The sequence below is a fragment of the Cuculus canorus genome, chromosome 3 (assembly GCF_017976375.1).
Source record: "Cuculus canorus isolate bCucCan1 chromosome 3, bCucCan1.pri, whole genome shotgun sequence".
NCBI lineage: Eukaryota > Metazoa > Chordata > Aves > Cuculiformes > Cuculidae > Cuculus > Cuculus canorus.
Window position 1 is genome coordinate 118,825,806 of NC_071403.1, and position 12,384 is coordinate 118,838,189.

Here is a 12,384-nt window from a genome sequence, read left to right on the forward strand (position 1 = left end):
CACTCTTTAAAACATAAGTCTCCTGGTTTCCTCCAATAATTTGTGTTAGCCATTTCCTTGGCCATGGAAAGACTTTCTCTTTTAGGCCCTTTTCACTCTTTGCCTCGCCTCCAATTCTCTGCCAACCCTAGCAACCCTAAACCACTTTCTCTTGCATTTCAGAGACTTTCCTGAAGATATCAGACACTCCTTGTTTCAGTCTTCTCTTCATGTTCTTCACAGTTGTTGACAACAGCGTCTTTGAGGACATCGATGCCTCCAGTGAGTGCTATAAGGTGAAAAATAACAACATTATTTGTTATTCAACATCTGTGGTGATAAAGATTTTAAAAAATATTCACCCAACAGTTTTGTGATACCCTCCTCAGAACCTCTTTTCTGTCTTGGAATGTGGCCTCACCCTTCCATCCATGTTATTTAGAATACAAGTGTAAGGGATCTAATTAGCTCACGCCCAAAAGAAGCTGTGTCTGCACTTAGGGACCCAGCACAGGGCAAGAGGCCACAGGATAGGATGCTTATAAATACAGTGGGTTTAGAGCTGGATCACCTGGTCCCTCCTATTCCTTTGGCTTGTGCCTTGTGCTGTTGGTGGGGTTTGCTTTTCCCTTGTGGTTGAAAGTCTGCCTGTATTTAAGGCCTGTTATTTGTGATGACACTTGGAGTAGATATCCTGTGGTCCTTTCTGAACTGTATCTGCTATGTGATTGAGTCCAATCTCCTCCTGTCACAAGATGCGACTCGGTGGCACCTGTTCTCCCACCATCGCGGAGAGACGCGTAGCCCTGATCAGAGGAGGCATGGGCTTACAAAGGGCAAAGGGAACCCAGCAAAGTATAAATTGCTTTTGTTCAGAGTTGGACCTTTGGATGTTCTGATTGTCTGGGAGGACATAGGCACCTACCTGGAGCCTGGATGGAAGCAGCCCTTTCTTATAAAGTCAAGGGCCCTACAAGGACACTATGTACCTACAACTTCACTTTCTTACTCCCCTTATACTCTCAACATTTGCAGTGCCGTCCTTGTTGCTCTGTAGTGACTCTGAGGCGCATCTGGAATTAACAATGTTCATGTCTTCTTAATACTTCTGTGACACTTACTTCTGGTGTGGCACTTGTCTGTTTCTCAAATGCATTTGTGGTATCTTTCTACTGCTTCGAAATCAAATGACATTCTGAGATTCACACTGAAATAAAATCCCTTTGCAGATTTATCACTGTTACAGACTTTTTCTGATGAACTGAAGTAAGTGTTTGCTTCTTCTGTACGTGTTATATGCAGAATTAACTGGGATGGGAGGCAGGCTAAAGAAATCCCTGTCCAGTCCTCATTACCATTACTGAACTCCTATGAACTCTTGCTTTTTCCTCACTTGCCTGCTTTGGGGGGACTTTCATGCACCCCCAGTAATTTCGGAGTGTCCGACTCACCTGAGTTACAAACCAATACAGTAATTCCCCAGTTCAATCATCCTGGCAGCTGCCCCGTGCAGACGAACACCTTTATCCCTGAATGGAATCCAATTTGTAACAGATAAAAATCCTGAAAACACAGTGTCAGGGAAGTGCAGGTTGGAATTAGATGGATACAGCTCTTTCAGTTGGAAAAATTGATGATGTTGAGGTTCTGTTTTCATTTTTTTTTTTTAACCCAGAACACGCAGAACTGTAAACAAAAGTATTCCTTTAGAGTTGGTGGAAACTGGGAGATTCTGGAGCATGTGCAGAGAAAGGCAACAAAGCTGCTGAAAGGTTTAGAGCACAAGCCTTATCAGGAGTGGCTGAGGCAGCTGAGGCTGCTTAGCTGGAAGAAAAGGAGGCTGAGGGAAGAACCTCCTTTCTACCTGAAAGCAGATCGTAGTGAGGTGGAGGTTGGTCTCTTCTCCCTGGTAGCTGGTGACAGGACAAGGGGAAATGGCTTCAAGATGTTCCAGGGGAGATTTAGGTTGGGTATTAGGAGGAATTTCCTTACTGAAAGGGTGGTCAGGCTTTGGAAGAGGCTGCCCAGGAAGGTGGTTGAGTCTTCATCCCGGAAGGTGTTTAAAAGACGAGTAGATGTACTTGGGTACATGGTCTAGTGGTGTACTTAGCAGGGCTGGATCGATGGCTAGAGTCAATGATCTTAGAGGTCTTTTTCAACTCAAACCATTCTGTGGTTCTGTTTCTGAGGAAATTATATTTTTCATTATTTTGGGTGTACTCATCAGAAGTAGCTGTAGCTCTTGCACAGGCTTTCAAATTTATAATCTCCCCTCACGGGAACATCTGAGCAATACATGGTAGATTTTCTTATTCGAACACAGATTAGGGCAGGAAGTTATACACTGTGTTGTGCAATGAAACACGAGGTCCTTCAAAGCTGCTGGGCTGGGGGCACCACCAATGGGTACTGCTGCCCCTGCTGTGTGGTGGGGCCACCACCGATGGGTACGGCTGCCCTTGCTGGGATGAGGGGCACCACCAGTGGGTACCACTGCCCTTGCTGATGGGGTGGGGGTCATCACCAATGGGTACCACTGTCGCTGCTGCTGGGCCGTGGGGGTCACCACCAACGGGTCTGCAGCACAACTCTAATGAGGAGCGGCTGAGGGAACTGGGATTGTTTAATCTGGAGAAGAGGAAGCTGAGGAGAGACATCATTGCTGTCTGCAGTTCCCAGAAAGGAGGTTGTGATGAGGTGGGTGCTGGTCTCTTCTCCCAAGTAATAAGCGATAGGATAAGAGGAAATGGCTTCAAGTTGAGCCAGGGGAGATTTAGACTGGATATTAGAAAAAATTTCTTTACCAAACGAGCGGTGAAGCACTGGGACAGGCTGCCCAGGGCAGGAGTGCAGTCCCCATCCCTGGAGGCATTCAAAAACCGTGTAGATGTGGCACTTTGGGACATGGGTTGTATTGGGGCTGGACTGGATGATCTTAGAGGTATTTTCTAACCTTAATGATTCTATGACAGTTACCGCTGCCCCTGCTGCTGCTGCAGGTGCGCCGGGAGGGGGGATGCTGGGAGGGGAGAGCAGGAGCGGGGTTGCTGGGAGGGGGGATGCTGGGAGGGGGTCTGGGAGGGGGGATCATTGGAGGGGGGATGCTGGGAGGGGGGATGCTGGGAGGGGAGAGCAGGAGCGGGGATGCTGGGAGGGGGGATGCTGGGAGGGGGTCTGGGAGGGGGGATCATTGGAGGGGGGATGCTGGGAGGGGGGATGCTGGGAGGGGGGATCATTGGAGGGGGACTGGAAGGGGGGATGCTGGGAGGGGAGAGCAGGAGGGCGGATGCTGGGAGGGGGACTGGGAGGGGGGATGCTGGGAGGGGGGATCATTGGAGGGGGACTGGGAGGGGGGATGCTGGGAGGGGGGATGCTGGCAGGGGCACCAGGATAGGGGGATGCTGGCAGGCGGCACCAGGAGGGGTCGCTCAGCCCCTCCCCGCCCCGCCGCCCCGCCCCTGCCCGGCATTGGCTGCGGGAGGGTGACGGGCAGCGGGGAGGACCCGGGCAGCGGCACCGCCGGGGGCAGCCGGCGCTGGGGGCGGCGGAGCCGCGCGGGCGGGCCGAGCCGAGCCGAGCCGAGCAGAGGCGAGCCGAGCAGAGCCGAGCCGAGCCGAACCGAGCTGAGCTGAACCGAGCCGAGCCGAGCCGAACTGAGCTGAGCTGAACCGAGCCGAGCCGAGCCGAGCTGACCTGAGCTGAACCGAGCTGAGCTGAACCGAGCTGAGCTGAGCCGAACCGAGTCGAGCCGAGGGATGCTGAGCTGAGCTGAGCCGAGCTGAGCTGAACCGAATCGAGCCGAGCCAAGAGGTGCTGAGCTGAGCCGAAGGGTGCAGAGCTGAGCTGAACCGAGTCGAGGGCTGCTGAGCTTGAACCGAGCCGCGCCGAGGGTGCTGCCGAGCCGAGGGTGCCGAGCCGAGCCTGAACCGAGGGTGCCGAGCCGAGCCGCGCCGGTGCCGCGATGGGGGTGGAGATCGAGACCATCTCTCCCGGGGACGGTAGGGACGCGGGGTGTCCGGGGCTCGGGAGAGGGCGGCAGGGGGGCTGGGAATTGGTGTGGGGCATCGCTGACAGCTGCACAGACCCGGGAGGGTTTGTCCCTGCTGCAAACTTTGCCCGGTTCCACTGGCCGGGGGCCGGGGGTGCCAGCATCCCTCTGAGTGTGGGTGCCAGCATCCCTCCCAGAGTGGGTGCAGCATCCCTCTGAGTGTGGGTGTCTTCATCCCTCGGGGCATGGGTGCGAGCATCCCTCCCGGCGTGGGTGCCAGCATCCTTCCCAGAGTGGGTGCAGCATCCCTCCTGGCATGGATGCCCCCATCCCTCCCAGCACGGGTACCAGCATCCCTCCTGGTATGGATGCCCCCATCCCTCCCAGCACGGGTACCAGCATCCCTCCCGGCATGGGTGCCCCCATCCCTCCCAGCACGGGTACCAGCATCCCTCCTGGCATGGGTGCCCCCATCCCTCCCAGCACAGGTACCAGCATCCCTCCCGGCATGGGTGCCCCCATCCCTCCCAGCACGGGTACCAGCATCCCTCCTGGCGCAGCAGCACGCTCCAGGGAAACCCGAGATGCTGGGGAGGGCAGAGGGGCAGCCTGGGTAGCAATAACCTCTACTCAGCAGAGGCTCTGCCTCCCAGTGCCAGTTCACAGAATCATAGAATCGCTAGGTTGGAAAAGACCTTTGAGATCGTTGAGTCCAACTGTACCTGTCCACTACTAAACCATATGCCTAAGCACTTCATCTACCTGTCTTTTATGAATATCTCCAGGGATGGTGACTCAACCACCTCCCTGGGCAGCCCATGTCAGCACTCAATAGTCCTTTTGGTGAAGACATTTTTCCTAATGTCTAATCTAAAGCTGCCCTGATGCAGCTTGAGGCCATTGCCCCTTGTCCTATCACCTGTCACCTGGGAGAAGAGACCAACACCCACCTCTCTGCAACCTCCTTTCAGGCAGTTGTAGATAGTGATAAGATCTCAGCCTCCTCCAGGCTAAACAACCCCAGGGTCCCTCAGCTGCTCCTCATAACATTTGTTCTCCAGTCCCTTCACCAGCTTCATTGCCCTTCTCTGAACACGCTCCAGGACCTCAGTGTCTTTCTTCGTGCTCTTCTCTGGCATTATGATATCATTTCATAAGGGTGGTTTTGTTTTGGTTTGTTTTTTTAAGAGGACATAATTTCTATGTTATATTGCCCTTTCTGTCTCTATAATGGGCCAGGTTCATCCCTGGCTGATATACAACTGTAAATAATTTGTTCAAGTCCCATCTCAGCTCAACTTTCTTGGCCCAGCATCTTTTCTTTCTTTGTGTGTCCTTTTAAATTGGCTTCTCCCTCTGTGCTGTTTAGCTCTGGGGATCAAACTCTTCTCTTGGTTGCATATGTAAAACCAGAATACTTACGTGGGTGTAAGTGACGTTGCTGGGTTGTGAGCAGAGAGGGTGAAACTTAACCTTGTAATAGTACTTTCTAGCTATTAAATGTATCAAGGCTGTCTTTGTAAGCAATGTGCTATTCCAAATAAGGTTATATGGATTAGTTCTCTTGGTTGCAAATCTTAATCAAAATCAGCTGGCTTTAAACACTGTCTTAAAACCACAGCTAGTCAGTGGTCTTGAGAATCTCTGCTTTTAATTCAACTTTGATGTGATTTTATGTAGCTTCATTGACTTTGCTGGTGTTATATCACAGACCTGAATGCATGTCAGCAGTCTGATACTCCTCAGATCTCTGTATAATAGCGCATCACTTGAATAATGCCTGATTTACCAAGCGCAGGATTCATCTCGCATAACTTTTCTCAGGCTGGGTGGCTAGTCCTAAAGCCGTCTTCTAGGTTTTCTCCATAGGTATCTCCAGAGAATAACTCACCTTGCCTCTCCCTGGGTAGTCTGGATTTCCATCAAAGTGCAGCTAATTCTCCAGCATCAACAGGGGAAGCCCAGGAGGTTGGGATGTAATAGCTGCCTGCGCTGTAGATGGTGAAGGTTAAATGAGACCAATCCCTCTTTAGGGTTACGGTGATGCCCTGACTGGATGCCTCTTGTACCACACTCTGTGCAATCCCCATACTCCAGACAGCCAAGCCGATGAACAGGCTGTTCAGATGATGCTTGGAAGCACTATCTTCTCCATTTCATGCTATAAATCTTGGTTCAGATCTGCCGTTTACTGCTCACGGTAGTTTTGGTGCATAACCTCTAAGTACGTAGCTTATGTGTTACTTGATGTTTCACACCCTGTGATGCACCCTGTAATGCATAACTTGTTATGTTAATTCAGACTAAAGAGGCCAGAAAGCCAGCTAAGCTGTGAGCCTCATTTTCTATCCGAATCCTCAGTTCCCAGCTTTCTGGCAAGGATATTCCTTAATAATATGTCTCATTTATAAATATAAGTTCTTTTCAGCCTGGGCCCTCCCCAGGCCAGTATTACTTGAGAAATCAAGGTTGGCTGCTTTAATATGCCATTGGCACTGGGAAAATCTCCCTCTAGGTTTTAGCGCCTTTGGCAATACCTAGAACAGGTAAAATGGAAAATTAAACTGCCTTTGGATGTGAAATTTGTTTTAAAACCCTGCCTGGCAAATTAAAGATGAGCTGGTTAGAGCTGCCGTGAGTGAAAGGCATTAGAAATGTGAATACAAATGGATTTCTTTTTTTTTCACGATGTCAGACTAAGACTCTATTTGAAAAGTGGTAACAAAAATAGTCTGAAGATTTTAAGGTTATAATCCATGAAGTTTTGACAGTCCTTTTGCACTTACAGAATATAAGTGCATATATAATGCCCACATATGTAGGGAAAGTTGCATAAGGAAAATATTATTTGGTCTAACAGTTAAATAGGAGCCAAGTTGGGACCTTCTACCCTAAACCATGCCTGTTCCTTTCTTACATACTGGTGATTTGATAAAGCATAGTCAATGCGAGGTCTGTCTGGCATTTTCCTCTTAGAAGATAAACCTGCCTAGCCACAAAGATTAATCAGCGGAAATTAAAGAACAACCTTTTATAATTTTAACAGGACGGACATTTCCGAAGAAGGGTCAGACGTGTGTGGTGCACTACACAGGTAAGGCACGTTCTGAATAGTCTCTCAGTATCAACCGCTTTGCTTTCAGGAATGGTTTGACATTTATTGTATTTTTCGCTTTGTTTTGTCGCTTATAATCCATTTGATTATGTTGTGGTGGGATTCCTGAATATTTCACCTCTAGCTGAGCAGTTCGGGCTACAGAATCTACGTGTGCACACTAGTAGATTTGCCAAGTGTAGCGTTCAATGGTAAGAGGTTAACAAACGAAGCTGTGGACCTGATTCTTTAAGCCATTACACTAGATAACGAAATCAAACATCAAACAGTGAAAATGCTGGATTTGTATTTTTCCAGCCTCTGGTCTCCATACAGATAATTAATGATTGTATGTTTCTTAAAAGCGTGTGTCTGTACATAGGCAGTAAAATTCATTCCGTACTGAAGAAATCAATGTGAGGTCTATTTAACACCTGCTTTATGGACCTGTATCAATCTGAAGTGGCGAGTTGGTTAATGGAACTGTTTGCTCTGCACCTTTGCACGGAGGGAAAATGTCCTTTAAATCAGTTTGTAACACCATGTTTTATATATAGTTATGTAAACTTTCAAAAGAATGCAAGGACCTCTGCATTCCGCGTCCCTCGGCTGGGAACTTCACATCAAGAGCTGCCGGCTTATGTGGTCTTTTTCTTAAGAAGGCAAAATGTAGATGATGTGGGAGTTGACAGCTGCTGATCTGGTCTAGATCTGCGAGGTAATGTTTTCCTCTAGCGTTCTGTATTGGAGGAAAGTTCTCACTGGTAGCTGTTGCCTTCTTTCAGTTTTGCGCTTGCCTCTTGAAGCTGGAGCAAGGTGTGAACATTTTTCAGTGAATCTAACTAATGAAATAAACCTGATTGAATTTTCAAGAAGCTTATTGATATATTTTCAATAATATCACTCTTTAGAAGGTTATAGGGGAGTTAGTGCACTGGCTTGAGGTATGGATTTCTGGGTTTAAGCACCTATGCATTTGTATAGAGAGAGTATTTTGATCCGATGAGGATTTTTAGCTTGATTTAGAAGCTAAACACATGGGTCTGCTGTGCCAGTCTCAGCCTTACAGACGTTCCTCTGTAACTTAGATCTGAAAATAGATGCTTTTAACATTATTTTTGTGAAGATGTTGAAAGACAAGTTTCTGTACTGGCCCTAACTACTAAAATTTTTATGAAATAAAATTGTCACCTCCTACCCTGAGTTAGTTCTGGATAAATTTAAATGTCATAATTGAAACAGGCAAAAAAACTTTGAGGCCTGTGGCTCCCACAAAGTACTGTTCTGCTGGATCACTTCTAAGGGTGTGAATGGTGGACGTGGAAAGTTATCAAGATTCTATACACATTTATTGATATTAGATAATGTCTTAGATGAGGCTATCATAAGCTGGCTTTGACATAAAAGACCTCATAAAAACTCATTTAATCAATCTGCAGTGTAAACTGCGCTTCCTCCATGTATCTTGAACTTGGCAGTGTGGGGTTTACAGCTGGACTTGATGATCTTAAGGGTTTTTTCCAACATAAAGGATTCTGTGATCTTGCTATTGATGTTATAGAATCGTAGAATAGTTTGGGTTGGAAGGGACCTTAAAGATCATCTAATTCCAACCCCCCTGCCATGGGCAGGGACATCCCACTAAAGCAGGCTGCCCAAGGCCCCATCCAACCTGGTTACGCAACCTCTCTAGCTCCCAGATTAGAACAGATATCAGAAAAAGATCATTGTCTCAGTTCCAGTGCTGTTGTAATGTCTAAGTAGTCTCTGCTGGTAATATTTTTAAAGGGAGGAGGGGAATACTAGAAGGCCCTTGATTCTTCCAGAGCAAGTTAAGAAGACTCAAGCAAACAGTGGGCTGTGGGATCTATTTGGTCTTACTTCCCTGTCTTGCTTTCCCTCTCCAGTAGTCTCTCAGATGTGCCATTTATCATGGATTGGGAAGTGATGGTAGAGAGCATGGAATGCTGGCACTGCAGGAGTAAAGGCCCGTAGGTTGTTTCTGATGTGTCTTTGGGAAGAAGATCTTTAGGAGTAAGTTGTCTGCATGAGTTGTCCTGGCAGTTCATGCAGAAGTCCTGTCAGGACCCAAGGCTGGTACCCCAGATATTTGGCGGAACTTTAGAGTCCTCCAGGACCTTGTGATTCATGCATTGCCGAGGCAGGGATTTAGTAGGGTAGTTTGTAGTCTGATGACCCTACATGTTCCAGAGAAGTGGGAAGTGAGAACTGGAATCTCCCCAAGATGAAGGAGAGCTGTGACTGAGTTTTACACTTACGCTGTCAGCGCTCCAGCTATTAGGCTGTATGGGGCAGCTTTGCCTCTCTCTGTCCTGCACAGCTGGATGCGTAATCTCAAGAGCAGATTTTGTGGTCTGATTTCTGTGGTGCCTTAATAGATAGACTTAAGTTCAGTGGCAGCTAAAGTTAAGGTGTAACCTCACTGGAGAACAGTTTCAGAGAATCATAGAATAGTTTGGGATGGAAGGGAACTTAAAGCCCATCCAGTCCCCCCACTGCCATGGGCAGGGACACCTCCCACTGGCCCAGGCTGCTCCAAGCCCCATCCAACCTGGCCTTGAACACCCCCAGGGATGGGGCAGCCACAGCTTCCCTGGGCAACCTGGGCCAGGGTCTCACCGACCTCACAGGAAAAAATTGCTTCCTAATGTCTAATCTAGATCTTCCCTCTTTAAGCTTAAAACCATTACCCCCTCATCCTATCACTGCACTCCCTGATCAAGAGCCCCTCCCCAGCTTTCCTGTAGCCTCTTTCAGTACTAGAAGGCTGCTCTACAGTCTCCCCAAAAGCTTTCCTTCTCTTCTCTTCTCTTCTCTTCTCTTCTCTTCTCTTCTCTTCTCTTCTCTTCTCTTCTCTTCTCTTCTCTTCTCTTCTCTTCTCTTCTCTTCTCTTCTCTTCTCTTCTCTTCTCTTCTCTTCTCTTCTCTTCTCTTCTCTTCTCTTCTCTTCTCTTCTCTTCTCTTCTCTTCTCTGAACAAGCCCAACTCTCTCAGACTGTCCTTGTATGGGAGGTGCTCCAGCCCTCGGATTGTCTTTGGAGTCCTCCTCTGGACTTGCTCCAACACATCCATGTCCTTCCTGTGTTCAGCACATTTTAGAAGAAACCTCCTCATTTAAGCATTTTTTTTTTCTTTATGAGGAGTAGTTCTTGGTTGCTTTACAATTACAGCAGGATTTTTAGATTACCCTTGAGGAGTACCTCATTGCCCTTTGTGACTACGTAAGGTGCCTTAGTTTGGTACAGTAAATCACTTGCTAATTTTTCAGCTTGGCACAGCCTGAGTTAAGTACACAAATAAATGCTCTGGATCATTGCAGAAGATTAGATAGGAGCACTGTGATAGAACATGAAACCGAGTCCCGATCTTAGTATATGACTGAAGAACATAGTCAGGTATGTTTTATCTTTGCTAAAAAATATAACAAATGCAATAATTTCTTCTTATCATCCCATATCTATGTTGCATCTCAAAAGTGACCTGACACAATAACAAAGTAATGGGATTAGTAGAAAAGGTAGTGCCTTGGCACCGAAATGCACTTCCAGCAGCAATGGTTTATGTCATGTTTTTGTCAGAGATTTCATTGAGCAAGCTTCTGAAAGCCTTTGGCAGCCTGCTTACTCCTTCTGTTTTCCATCTCCGAAATGATAGTTGTACTTTGTCTGCCTCGTGTAGATAGATTGCAGGCAATCTGGGATACGAACTGCTCCTTCTTTGTGCCTAATGTAATAGTGTCCTAATCTTGGTTGGGTCTTTAGGTTACATTAAAGTACTGATAGTAATAGGAGTAAATAAATTACAGGGTCATTAGTCTTGGAGCGTATCAACGGTTTCAAGGCATTTTCCGTGGTTTTGTGATTTAAATTTGTTGACTCTGGCAATGGCAATTAGCATGCAGCATTTTCAGAGATTTATGACAGTAAAACAAAATATGGCTTTTTGTCTAAACAAAACCTTTGCTGGGGTGGGGAATGCTCCGACTGGAAGCAGTAGGGTAAAATCTGCCCTCCAGAAAGTGGAGTCCCATCCCGTGCTAAATGATGGTGGGCACTTAAACAAGCTTTGTGTGTACCAGTCCTAAATTTGCTCTTAACAGTGAGAAGGCAGCTTTTTATCCAAGTTATTTGGAGCTGACATTCTTTTGTGTTGTGCCATGTAGCTTGTGGCAGAGCTGAATTCTTAACCTCTTCATCTTTCTCCTTGGTCATTTGTTAATCTGTGATAATAATACAATTACCCTTTTTAAAGTACTGATGTTGTTCAGTGTTTGTAGTGTGGTGGAACAGACTTGTTTGAGTGAGACTATAAAGACACATCAAACCATTAATTTGTTATTAAATCGGATTTCTGTCAGAGAAGGTTTTCCGTAGACTTTTTAGGCCAGGGCAATGGCCACAAAATTGCACCGAATAAATTTGGGGTGGTGTGGGATAGGATAGGATAGGATAGGATAGGATAGGATAGGATAGGATAGGATAGGATAGGATAGGATAGGATAGGATAGACTGTTTCAGTTGGAAGGTACCTACAATGTTCACCCAGTCCAACTACCTGACCGCTTCAGGGCTGACCAAAAGTTAAAAAATGTTATTTAAAGGCATTGTCCAAATGTCTCTTAACCACTGACAGCCTTGGGGCGTTGACCACCTCTCTAGGAAGACTGTTCTGGTGTTTCACCGCCCTGGGGAGGTTCAGGTTGGATATCAGAAAAAAATTCTTCACAGAAAGAGTCATTGGGCACTGGAACAGCTGCCCAGGGAGGGGGTCGAGTCGCCTTCCCTGGAGGTGTTTAAGGAAAGGGTTGATGAAGTGCTGAGGGACATGGTTTAGGGAGTGTTAGGAATGGTTGGACTCGATGATCCAGTGGGTCCTTTCCAACCTGGTGATTCTGTGATTCTGTGAAGTACTTCTTAATGTCCAGTCTAAACCTCCCGTGGTGCAGCTTTGAACCATTCCCACACATCCTGTCACATTATGCCAGGAAGATGAGATCAGCATCTCCCTCTCCACTTCGATATTTCAGTACTGAGAAGCTGATTTTTTTTTTGTTTAATGCCTAAAGTTAAATTCCCTGTTGAAATAAATGACTATTCCATTTATTTCAGCTGAGCTGCACAAACTCATTCTGTTTTAGGAAGCAGGCCTTTATTTAAAGCGGAACAAATGATTGATTGTGCTTTTCCTAGTGATCTGAGGACAAACACGTATCATCTTCTTTTCCCGTATATTACCAAAATTACTTCATATTGTTTCTTTAGCATTGGCAGTGGTGTAGTGCTGAGAGTTATGGTTGTGTGTGT

The 12,384-nt window shown here is 46.9% G+C and overlaps 1 protein-coding gene across 1 annotated transcript in view; it reads left to right on the forward strand.

The window, feature by feature from the left end:
* Positions 1–3,487: 3,487 nt before the first annotated feature.
* The window catches only part of FKBP1B (FKBP prolyl isomerase 1B), a 49,032-nt gene continuing 40,135 nt past the window's right edge, over positions 3,488–12,384 (forward strand). Inside the window, exons 1-2 of the mRNA XM_054063404.1 lie at positions 3,488–3,977; positions 7,014–7,061. Coding sequence (XP_053919379.1) covers positions 3,941–3,977; positions 7,014–7,061 — 85 coding nt within the window. The 5' untranslated portion in view covers positions 3,488–3,940. The remainder of the gene's footprint in view (positions 3,978–7,013; positions 7,062–12,384) is intronic.